Source organism: Oikopleura dioica, chromosome PAR (genome assembly GCF_907165135.1).
Source record: "Oikopleura dioica chromosome PAR, OKI2018_I68_1.0, whole genome shotgun sequence".
Taxonomy (NCBI): Eukaryota; Metazoa; Chordata; class Appendicularia; order Copelata; family Oikopleuridae; genus Oikopleura; species Oikopleura dioica.
The window spans coordinates 6586642-6598040 of NC_137293.1; the positions used below are offsets into that span (position 1 = coordinate 6586642).

Sequence of the window (11399 nt, forward strand, 5' to 3'; positions counted from 1 at the left end):
AAAGTTATTGTTACCAAATGCGTACGTTTTACTGCAACGAATAACTAGATAAGGTTACACTCATAATTAGGTTCCTTTCTTTTTCCACTAGCTAAGGCCTCGTCTTTGCGGTTTTGACTAATTGCCCGAAACGACAAAATTGTGGTCAATACGCGCTTTACGGGAAGCAGTTACGGGAAGTCCAACAAGCTCACGGTTATCGATACAGTAAAGCAAGCGATAAGGCAGTAAGTCGGTGGATTTCTGGAGAACAGGAGCATTTTAAGCCTCTTAGCACGTTTTCCCGCGCTAAGGATTTTTGTCCAAACTTTTAGTCCAGAAATTTCCGAAAGAATGCACGGGAGAGAGTACCCCACTCATAGCTGCCAGTTCAGTCTGTCAAATAGTCAATCCAGATTAGCAAGAGGCAGAATATTTGAAGGAGAAGGAGGCTTTTTCGATCGCATCTGCCGAAAAAATTTGCTCCTGCGGTGGTGCCTCGAGCTTGACTTGGTTCTAAAAACCGACCGCAACGTTTCGATATCACGTGATATCACTTCATGTTGGTTGCTGCAGCTGAATTATCGCGAGTATGCGTGTTGACCAAAAGTTAAGCGGAAAATTCAAGGGCCGTTGCGAAGAAATCAAACTCATTTTTTTCTGAATAATTGATTTCTAAATCAGCGATTCTGATTCCAAAGTGATTGATTTTGGCTCGAATTTCAATATTTACTAAACTAGAATAAGTTATTCTGAATAACTACTGTAAATCGAGAAGCCGCTTGCGGCTTCGAGCAATAGAAGAAAAAGCCGCGCTTCGCGCGGCTCTAGTTCCATTACTCGAAGCAAGCGGCTTCTCGATTTACAGTAGTTATTCAGAATAACTTATTCTAGTTTAGTAAATATTGAAATTCGAGCCAAAATCAGTCACTTTATATATTTTAAGATCTCATCAAAACGTACTTTTTTTACCTTCTCAAATTGGAAAAACTCGTTGTTCACCGGAACAAGAAAGCTAATTGAATTATCGAAAAACAAGTGCAGTGCCAATTGATACCGTTTTTTGCGGGGACACGTCAGCAAAACAGAACTTTGTTGCGCCTCAGAACAAACTCGCGTTTCCATTTTTAATGAGCTTGATAAGTCGATAATGATCCACTTTTTTCTTCTATATATTTTTACCAATTCAATCCAAGCCGCTCATTGCTACACGTCAATCTACTTGATCCATCAAACGATCCTGACTTTGATCTGGCCCACCTGCTACTACATGTACACGTTCTTAACACGGTCTCAGTAACCTGTGTAAAAACCTGAGTTACAGCCTGAAGGGTCACTTGTGAAAAGCCGCAAGTTACCTCTCCGATCTTTTTCAGAATTCTCGAGGCCGCTTCGCGGCTTCTTTAAAAAAAAGCCGCTGCGCGGCTTTTCACTTGAGATCTCTCAGGCTGCTACTCAGGTCTTCTATCCAGGTTGCAAAGCCTAATTCTTAACTGCAGCTTCAAGAACATGCTTTTCTATACGAGCCAATAAGAAGTCGCTATTTTTAATATGCCATGCTCGGTTTTGATTGGTCAATGCAAGAAAAAGAGGTAGGCTTTGATTTTTTTGTAAGTTTTTATTAGATTTTTGTTTCTAAATTACAGGCACTTTTTTAAAAATGGTTCAAAAGCAGTTCAAGGATGGTCCAAAGTATTTAGATCGCATCGCACTTTTGATTTGGTGAAAGTTTTTTAAGATTTTTCTTTTTGACGGGAATAAGAAGAAACTGGCGTTTTTGGGCACACACAAGGCCGAATAGAAAAAATGATTGAAAGCAAGTCTGATTATTCAAACTATGTACAAGCAAGGCAAATCAATACTCAAACCGCTTTTTTTTTTGACAGAGGGGATGAAATGTCGGGTCTCGCTGCTTTTACGCTGGGTTCACGCGATCTCGGTCGACCGGTCCAGACGGGTCCGGGTCGGGGCGCGCGGTTGGGCGAGTGGTTAGGCCAATCAAAGTTACCGGGGCCCGGTCGCGGCAGGCTGGTCCGACCCAGCGCCGACTGGCCGACCGATCACGTGGCAAGGAACAAAAGCAAGGAGCATTTCTTGGAAGATGGATTTCGTGGTAGTAGTGTGATTTGATTTTTTAAATAAAACAAACAAGATAGTGGTCAGAAATTGGTCTGAACACTCTCAGATCTGCCACGATAAAGAGGCCAGTCTTTATCGCGAAAAGGGCGGAGAGTGCTTAGACGTGGGAGACCTTCGGGGCCAGGTGTCCGTGGCGGCCCAGCGGTAGACGAGGTGTTACGGCAGCGCGGTCGCGGATTTCGAACGGCGTCGATGTTAGTCCAGTTGCCAGTGCTTTGCGACGGGGTCCCTGAATGAAGATCGTTAGAAAATTGAAACAGAAGCATTTTTTTTAATAAAAAGTTTTGAAAATTCAAGCTTTTTTTAAATAAAAAGGGAAGGTAAATTTTTTTTTTGATCGAAGAAAATTTTTTTTTTACGAAGATAGTCCCTTAATCAAAAATTGCCCCAGATACGTCACAAATCAAATTTTCTAACTGTCCCGCGTCACAGCCCCCATCATCAGCTTATTGCGATTTTCGTGGCTTTGATCCCTCTTTCGCCCAGGTTAAATCCGCCACTTTACGAAAAGCGAAACGAAAGTCGGCAGAATGACTTTTTTCTAACATTTGATTTTGCAATTGGCGAGGGGAATTATCCAGACGGGCCCTTCTTAATCCGATACGCCACCCTTGAGAGACTAATCCTAACGTGATCATTTTTTTCTAAGTTTTTGAATAAAATTTCTAATGCAGAAATTATATGTCGAAAGCGCTGTAAATAAGCTGGTTTTACAATGTAATGAAAAAAGTTGTAATCTGGGCTCGGCAATCTGTGTTGAAAACCTGAGTCAGGCTCTGGAAGAGCTTAAATGAAAAGCTGCGTAGCGGCTTTTTTAAACACGAAGCCGCGAAGCGGCTTCGCCAGGAGTTTAGACAAAATTAATATGGTTTATTTGCGAAGCCGCTTCGCGGCTTCGTTTTTGAAAAAGCCGCTACGCGGCTTTTCATTTGAGCTCTTCCAGAGTCTGACTCAGGTTGCCGAGCCCAGGCTCAACTGACGCGCGCTAGAATTTCTTTTCATTAGACGATGCCCGCAAGTAGGAAAAGGGGTCAAAAAGAGGGAAAAAAGGATGATCAAATTGTCATTTTACGTTATAATGAGGAACCACGTTCAGTCCGTAATCACGTGGGCGCAATCAACTCTCAACCCTTCCAAGCAATTAGAAAGAGCGCTAGGAGAGCGAACTACTCGTTACAGACTTTTGCGAGGGGATTAATTGTTGAGTCGTAGATTCTAGCGCAGTTCTAAAACGAGCGAGCGCGCCGCGCAATACCAACCACCGTGGAAATCGTGCAAAATTATTCGCGCGGTTTTCTTATGCAAAGCATATAAAAACAGATATAAAAATTTAATCGCCGAACGAGGAAAACCTGGAAAGCACCAGCGCGCCGCTGCTCTTTTTAGAAAGCCGGTCCCAGGGTAAATATTAAGAGGCCCCATTCTTGATACCCAAGAACGCGCCGCTCAAAGCCGGGTGGATTCGCTTTCGACTAAGTTTTCCAGAAATTCGCACGGTTTATTTATCTCGGATATCTTACTGCATTTACGATGGAATGCGCTCATTCCAGACCAAATGAGATCAGAAACCTGCGTACAAAACCTGAGTCAGGCTCTAAAAGAGCATGAATGAAAAGCCGCGTAGCGGCTTTTTTAGAGCCAAAGCCGCGAAGCGGCTTCGCAAGAGCTTCCAATCAATCTATTTTGAAGTCTTTGCGAAGCCGCTTCGCGGCTTAGTTTTTGTAAAAGCCGCTGCGCGGCTTTTCATTAATGCTATTTTAGAGCCTGACTCAGGTTTTGAGCAAAGATTGCTGAGCCAAAAGTTACATGACGAGCTCTTTTTTTTTTGCTTAAAACAATGCGACAAGAAGTGTCGTTTGGAAAGGTCAGCTCGTGCACGTGGGCTGCGCAAAATATAAAAATTAAGAGGCTGCTTTTCATGGTATCGAAAAAATATGAGCATGTTTATAGCATAAATGTGCGGCGAGCTTGGGCTTAACCTGTTATACGAGGGTTCGGGGCAATATTCGGGCTGCATTTAATTTTAGAAATGAAAATTATTTAGCATACTCGCGGGCGATGAGAAGTGTTTAACCAGTTGGGTCTAAATTTATTTGGAAAAAAGAGATGGTTTTTTGAAATACCGCGAGTACCGTATTTTTAAACGACCCGTGATTGGAGCAGAACAAATACGCCAGACGCCTAGTTTTGTATAAGCCAATTTAAGAGAATGCTTAGTGCTGGCATTATGCTTTGACGGGAGCATTGAGTATCTTGAAGGCTGCGGCTCGAAAATACGGAACACAAGTTGAGAAACACTTTCCCATCAGCGACCGTAGGCCTTGACATTTAGAGTATCGAATGGCAAAGAGGGGGAAAGGAGATGTCTGGGAATGTTATAAACGAAAAGAGAGAGAGAGGGAGGATTGATTTAGCACGAGCAGGAAAGTGCTGAAAAGCCAGAGTACTAGTAATTGAGTGAGCAGCTAAATCCGACCATTTTTCTGTCAGCCCGGAAACCAGGGCTTCCGTTGACGGCCCCAAGAATTTTTCCCATGGATCACGAAAAAGATGAAGGAGAAATTCGCGAGAAACAGAGCAGCTTGATGGATTTTCAGTAATTTTGAGGATTAAGTGAGTTAGTTCCGAATCAGTTTAAATTCAGCTCCTCCGCGCCGGATTTTCGAGGAAAAAACTCGCTTCTAACAGGAAGATCCGTTAGAACAACTGGAAGCTTACAGGCAAACTACAGGGCTTGGGTTCCGACTCTCTCTGTTGATTAATTTTCCTTGGGCTTTATGACTTGCTAGTATTGGAATTCCGAGGCGGCGGTCGTGTTGGGCCCTTGGTCCCGAAGCAGCCGTACTCTTTGTCTGACATCCCGTGGCGGGAGGGGGAAATTCTAGCGTCGAGAAAAAAGCCCACAAGTTTTAAATTTTATTCTCCAGTTTTATGCCCTTGTTAAACAACAAAGAGAGGTGATAAGATAAAGAGCTGCAATCTGTGTTCGCCCCTGATTAAAAATTTCGAAATTTTGAATATTCGATTCATACAGTATGAATACTAGTGCTGCTATTTTGCTGGTCAAAAACATGCAGGGAAAAAACGAAGGTTCTCGATAAGCATCGGCGACTTCCTATCTTTGAGGGGCGAAATGAAGGGGTACAAATTAGCAGGGCTCTTGAAAGAATGTACAGAGACAGTAAGGACTTACTGATACCAGTAGGGGCTCGAACGAAAGAATGATGATAAAAGAAGAGGGTTCAAAAAGAGACCATAATTTTGATTTTTTTATGGAAAATATGGCTTTTTATAATTTAAAACTCAACGAATAAAAAATACAATTCTATGAAAAAACCGATAAAGCAAAAGTCGTGATAAAAATACCGAACAAATATTCACATAAAAAAGGTTGAGATGATTTACCTGGGCTAGCCCTAGAAAAATAACAAGTCCAGAAAGGACGAATCCTATAAGCGCAGCTGGAGCAAATTCTTCAATCATTTTCTTATATTAAGTTTTTTTTTGCGTAACTTTCTTCTTTTCTTTCTTCAATAATTTTATTATCTTGGACGTTCTTCTCTTGATTTTTAGTGTTCTCTCTTTTCTTTACTGGGCATAGCTTTGGCAAAAATCTAAGACCAGGTTCAGTCTCTTTGAGGCGCGAATTAGCTGCTTACGGCTTTTTTTCTCGTTTTTTTCGGTAGCACGGTTTCTTGCTGCTCGCCAAGGCCAGCCCGCGCGGTGGCGCTAGCACGACTTTTCTGAGTGTTCAGGCTGAAACCTCAACTGGGGGCTCTCTGTGCAGGACCTCGCGCGCCTTCTTTTTTTCGCGCGAAGCCTATTTTACAGGCTAATTTAATACTGACCTACAGACTAACTAATACTTTTGGCCGGATTTTGGGAGTTTTTTTAAAATAATAATAATAAAAAAAAATCAACTTTGAAAATTCTTGCGCTTCTTGCAACGAAGATTTTGACAATTCAAAAAATATTTTGAGTTGTAAACATAAAAACGTCTCTTTGGATTTTTTCTTGAGCTTGTTGATAGAAACTTTCTTGTTCCAGATTAATAGATCATCCCTTTTCTAGTCGAAACAGTTATCCTTCTCTTTTGGGATTCTTAAATTGAGTGGGGTAGAAAGAAGGTAACAGAATTCGTATTTATATAAGTCCTTGGAGAGTGGTAGTTACTCGCCGCTTGATTAGTGATAAGCCCCCGCTGTGAGGTCGGAATCTGTGGCCGGACATCCTTAACGCTGCCCGAGCAACTTCACGAAGCACAACACTTCTCGTAGGTCCCCAAGGTATCTTTGTGGCTTTTTTATCGAAGATTAAAAATAATAATCTAAATTTCTTAGGAAAGGCTTAAAGTAATCTAACTACCTAAATAATCTAATACAAGTAGATTTTCCCTGAATAAAAACTGGCATTACTGTAGTTACTGTATTGTTTTCGTAAAGTTGAGTTACTGCGGAGGATTAACAGTAGCTAGTCGAGTTTCGATGATGAGGCAGGCTCAGTTCTGGAGTTCCTGCCCGCGGGCTTTGCACCATTAGGTCGGGGTCGATTGCGAAAAAGGGAGCTCTTCCAGTGAAATCCCCCGAGCCAAACCACTGACCAAGAATTTCACTTCACGCAACAGTAGCTGGAAAAGGCACTTCCACTCCTTAACTGACCTTCGTACTGACCCAATAATTGACTTCCATTGTCAATAAAGAAATTTTGAATTAAGGGTATCAATCCGTTAAGAAATTCATCGTGTTTTCATGTATTAAGGACCCCCTATCGCATTATCATCGAAAATCATCAACTTTTCTGATAGAAATTTTTTTCAAAATTAAGGGCGTCACCGCGATATCGCCGTTTGAAAATATGCATAAAACAGGATCAAGTTTTGAGCAAGTTTATTCTTCAAAATGTCACCATAATGAATTATTCAGAACTGCCAAAAATGAACATTTTACATAATTTTAAACACATACTATTCAAAAAAGAGCACTTTGGCAATAATAAATATTATTTTTTTGAACAACTGACAAAGTCGAACAAGGCATTCGAGAACAAACATAATCACGTTGACAAGGTTGTATAATTGAAATAATAATTTAAGGAGGCAAGGAGAGGTTTTCTTTGTTTTTCAGAAAGACTAAGTTGAAGTTTAGCTGGATTTTGGTTTGCTCGGCTCGGCGATTTTCTTCTTGATGTATTCTAAAAAAGAGATTTTTGAAAAATTTTGAACGCTAATAAAAAAATTAATAAATAAGAAAATCGTTTATTTTGCCATGTTCTAGTGCGGTTTTCTCGCCAAGGAAAAGGGCTGTTTCGCCTTTTTATTAAACATGTTCGTCGCCAAACAAAAAGAATGACATGTGGTCTTACAAATGAAAAAAACTTTAAACTAAAGTTTTAGAGAGACCCTTTTTTCTGAGAAAAATGAAGGAAAAGAGTATTTTTGCACCTGTCTCAAAGTTTGATACAGGCGATAATTTTCAGCGGAACACGTTTTCGCCCGAATCGAAAATTATACACTTGGGCGCATCTGTATTTTCCCCTCTTTGCGCAATAGTGGGTTAACTGCTTAGGAAACCGATAAGGTCAATTTTCTCCTTATATATTTGAAAATAGCGGTTGTTTCTCCCTTTTTCTGAGCCTCTTTTCTTGTTTAATTTCCGAAAGTTAAACAGAGACTTCATTACTGTCGTTTCAACGCTCATGAGCAGTCGGCTAATGACGAGGCGCGGGGGCCGAGCCGATTAGCCAGACGGCAGGGGGTTAAAAGTGAAATCATTTTGGTTAGAATGGCAATAAGTTAACGATCAGCTGGATCGTTTTAAATCAAGAGCTTCAACAATTTGCTTGCTTTAAACGTGACTTGTGCTTTCAACTGTGGAAAAGCTGAGTCAGGATTGTGAAAAAAAAGGAATGAAAAGCCGCGTAGCGGCTTTTTTAGAATCAAAGCCGCGAAGCGGCTTCTCTAGAATCACAATTTCGCTCCATTCTATATTCTAGAGAAGCAGCTTAGCGGCTTTGTTTTTAAAAAAAGCCGCTACGCGGCTTTTCATTTCATGTTTTCAGGACCCTGACTCAGCTTTTCTACACAGGTTGCCGAGCCAAAGTCAGAAACTTACCCGCAGACATGAGATAGAACCAGACAGTATTCAAAATATCCAGCACCAGTCCACAAACAACCCAAACAAACAACAGCTCCGCCGAGGCCTTCCAAATCTCGCCCGTGCTGACATGATGCCAGCTGCAGTAGTAAAAGAGCGGAATGCAGAGTGGACGACAGACGGCGAAACTCCAGAATATCAGCTCCTGATTGATTTTGTGAATCTTGGAGTCCTTCAAATTGAGCAGTTCCAGCATGAAATTAATATTCATGAAAGGCGTCGACAGCTCGGACAAGAGGCGGAAGCTGCACAGCCACATGCCTGAATAAAAATTAGTGGATTTTTCTTCTCTTTTTCGAAAATATTAAAACGGATGGAGATCCAGAGTCAGGACCCCTAAAACCTTTAATAAATGCCGCCTAGCGGCTTTACCAGAAATTTTGAATAGATAAGGAGGGAAATTTAAACGAAGCCGCTTGCGGCTTCGAGAGAACAACGAAAAAAGCCGCGCGAAGCGCGGCTACGATTATTGTTTCTCTAAGCCGCAAGCGGCTTCATTTAAATTTTCCTCTCAATATATTTAAAATTTGTGTTAAAGCCGCTACGCGGCTTTTATTAAAGGTTTTTCTTGATCCTGACTCAGGTTTTCTACAGAGGTTGGTGAGCCAAGTCTGGCCCTAAGAATGAAAATCTTGAAGCAGAACTTAACATTGTGGCGTTTTACGATATCTCGCCCTTGAGAAAGAAGAGCTCAGACCTCAAATAACCCAAAACACCAACAATTTAGAACTTGAGTGCTGAGTCTGCTGACTCAGGCGCGTTAGAAATCGTAATCAGCGTTCGTCCCTTTCCGCGAAAATGATTTCGAGCGCTGCTCATCGAAAATCCGCCGTTCTAAACCGCTCTTTGCCGAGGCTCAGAATGCTTATTTAAAGTTCTCCACAAGGCTAAATCCGAGCTGGCGCATCTTTGATTTGATCTCATTCTCTGATCGCATTTCTGAGATTCCGAGTTTCCGAGGCCATTTTCGGATTTTAAACTTCAACGTACCTCCATCCCACTTGGACTGCGTCAGGCCAAAGATCGAGACCAGATGGTGGGTGTAATATACAGTCGACATGCTTCCGTAGTAATTTCGCAAAACGTAGCAGACCACCAAATCGCTCCAAAAGTAGCCGAGAGAGAAGTCTAACCCTTTTGAGACCAATTCGGAGTGGCTGAAATGAAAAAATGAGAATCACCACCTGTGTAGAGAACCTGACTCAGGGTCTGAATTTCAGATCTTTGATGAAAAGCCGCGAAGCTTTGTGGCTCCAATAAAAAAAAAAGCCGCTGCGCGGCTTTTCATCAAAGATCTGAAATTCAGACCCTGAGTCAGGTTTTCTACACAGGTTGCCGTGCTCAGGGCCATAGTCTAGGGGAAAAATAGTTCGAACTTCGAACTCTCTCAAATTTACTTTGGATCTCGTGAGCAAACTACTATTCCAATTTTGAAATTGTAGATTTCAGGAAAAGATGATTTTCTCCTTTTGCTCGCGCATTTTATTAAATTTGCTAAACAACTATTACATGTTTTCAGTGGCGCTGAGACTGAGATAGTTTTTGATTTTAAACGATTTACCTGTAAAGATCTTTGAACGAATAATTCTTATCCGCACACATAGCATAAGCATTTACAACAAAACAAATAGCTTTGCCGGGGTTTAAAATAATTCAACCGGCAAATTTTAGGTTGAAATCAAGGAAGAAATTTTCATTTAAGACTTTCTCAAAGATAGATGGCTAGAAACTCGGCTCGGCAACCTGAGTAGAGAACCTGAGTCAGGGTTTGAAAAAGCCGTGAAGGCTCTCTCAAACCCTGACTCAGGTTTTTACTCAGTTTGTCGAGCCGAAAATTAACCCTTTTCCCGAGATTGCGAATAAAATTTCCTTTATTGGTCCCAACATTATCATTTTTTTGAGTATTTTATTTGATTTTTAACCCCGTTCCGGAATGTAGCGAAGCAGAAACGCGAGCATCCCAATCGAGCCGTTTTTCCGAGGACTGCTTTTTGTACCATTCTCCAATTCGAGGTAGATTTCTGGAGACAATTGGACAAATTACGAATGTGAAAAGCTTCAACCACCGGTTAATACTTTTTCCACCTTAAAATCGCTAACTTACCAGCCAGCAAGGGGTCAGCAAAAAGCCCGGAGTTCCTTTTTCGACCAAATTTTGTATTCTCTCCATCTCTTTTTTTCTAGTAACTCGTGTTTTCACGGTACTGTAGCTCTTCTTTAGAATCTCTTAATTCTTCTTTTTCTTTTCTTCTTTTTCGTTTACGAGGAATCGAAATCACGCCATCATTATCTGAAAAATTCGTCTTGTTAGAATAAACACGACCCAAGCATTCGTAATATTTGCGCTTCAGAAAGAGAGAAAACGCCTTTTACAATCGGCTATTCAAAATGCTGATAATAAATGTTAAAGTAATTGGTACTCATTTCTTTCGGTTCTCAGCAACCTGGGTGGTCATAAAGTTTTTTCCCGAACTTGAAAGATGAAAAAACGATGGTGATTGATTCTAGAGCTGTGAAAATCATCGTCGCTTTCTCTGTTTTTTATGAATCTTCAAAGGTCTACTCTGACTCTATCGCAGGTTATTGATTTCTTAGCGGTCATAAAACGCGCTATAAACGAGGAGATGTTGGAAAAGCGGAGAAAAATAAAGAATCGATATCTCAAAGATATATTCTTTCTTTCCATTTCAGGAAGTTAAACAAAGTGTCGTAAAAATTAGCGAAGCATTAAAAGATTTGCCGAAAATATCAAACTTCTCAAGTCCTTTTTTTCCAATTTTTCCGCTGGAATTTGCTTATTTTACCATTTCCTGCTGATTTTTTCGGGTCGAAAATTAGCTCGCTACTTGCTTTGGTCCCTGGAGATCTTCGGTAGTAACTCTTTCTTTTAAAACGTCTCTGTATTTAGCTTGTAAGAAGCTTTTTCACTTAGAAGTTGAGGAAAAAAAATGCTGCTCAGAGTCTGAGCCACTGAGTCACCTGCTTTGAGCCTCCCTGGGGGCGAAGAAAAAGAAAGAAATTGACAAAAAAGGGAACCGCGCTCGTTTCGACTCTTCAGTAATCGACTCTTCAAAGTGTTAAATCTTTCTAATTACAGTAATGCTTTTATTTGCGGTCTGTGATTATGAA

General features: G+C 41.0%; 1 protein-coding gene and 1 long non-coding RNA gene across 2 annotated transcripts; both read right to left on the reverse strand.

Moving 5' to 3' along the window:
• Window positions 1–1752: 1752 nt before the first annotated feature.
• On the reverse strand, window positions 1753–5822 carry LOC145702650 (uncharacterized). The gene is made up of 2 exons (XR_014134328.1): window positions 5524–5822; window positions 1753–2347 (listed from the first exon to the last, which is right to left on the reverse strand). It is a non-coding gene; the product is annotated as an uncharacterized LOC145702650 (long non-coding RNA).
• A 1348-nt stretch (window positions 5823–7170) lies between these two features.
• Window positions 7171–10557, reverse strand: LOC145703084 (TLC domain-containing protein 4-like). The gene is made up of 6 exons (XM_081780395.1): window positions 10375–10557; window positions 10200–10326; window positions 9832–9901; window positions 9261–9427; window positions 8229–8531; window positions 7171–7308 (listed from the first exon to the last, which is right to left on the reverse strand). Exons 1-6 carry the CDS (start codon window positions 10438–10440, stop codon window positions 7259–7261), a joined length of 783 nt encoding a protein of 260 aa, XP_081636521.1. The 5' UTR covers window positions 10441–10557; the 3' UTR covers window positions 7171–7258.
• Between the last annotated feature and the right edge of the window lie 842 nt (window positions 10558–11399).

Coding starts and splice junctions, on each gene's coding strand:
- LOC145703084 (XM_081780395.1), bottom strand. CDS start 10,440: ATGGAGAGAATACAAAATTTGGTCGAAAAAGGAACTCCGGGCTTTTTG. Junction 10,327..10,374: donor TGCTGACCCCTTGCTGGCTG/GTAAGTTAGCGA, acceptor CGGTGGTTGAAG/CTTTTCACATTCGTAATTTG. Junction 9,902..10,199: donor TTCTGCTTCGCTACATTCCG/GAACGGGGTTAA, acceptor ACCCCGGCAAAG/CTATTTGTTTTGTTGTAAAT.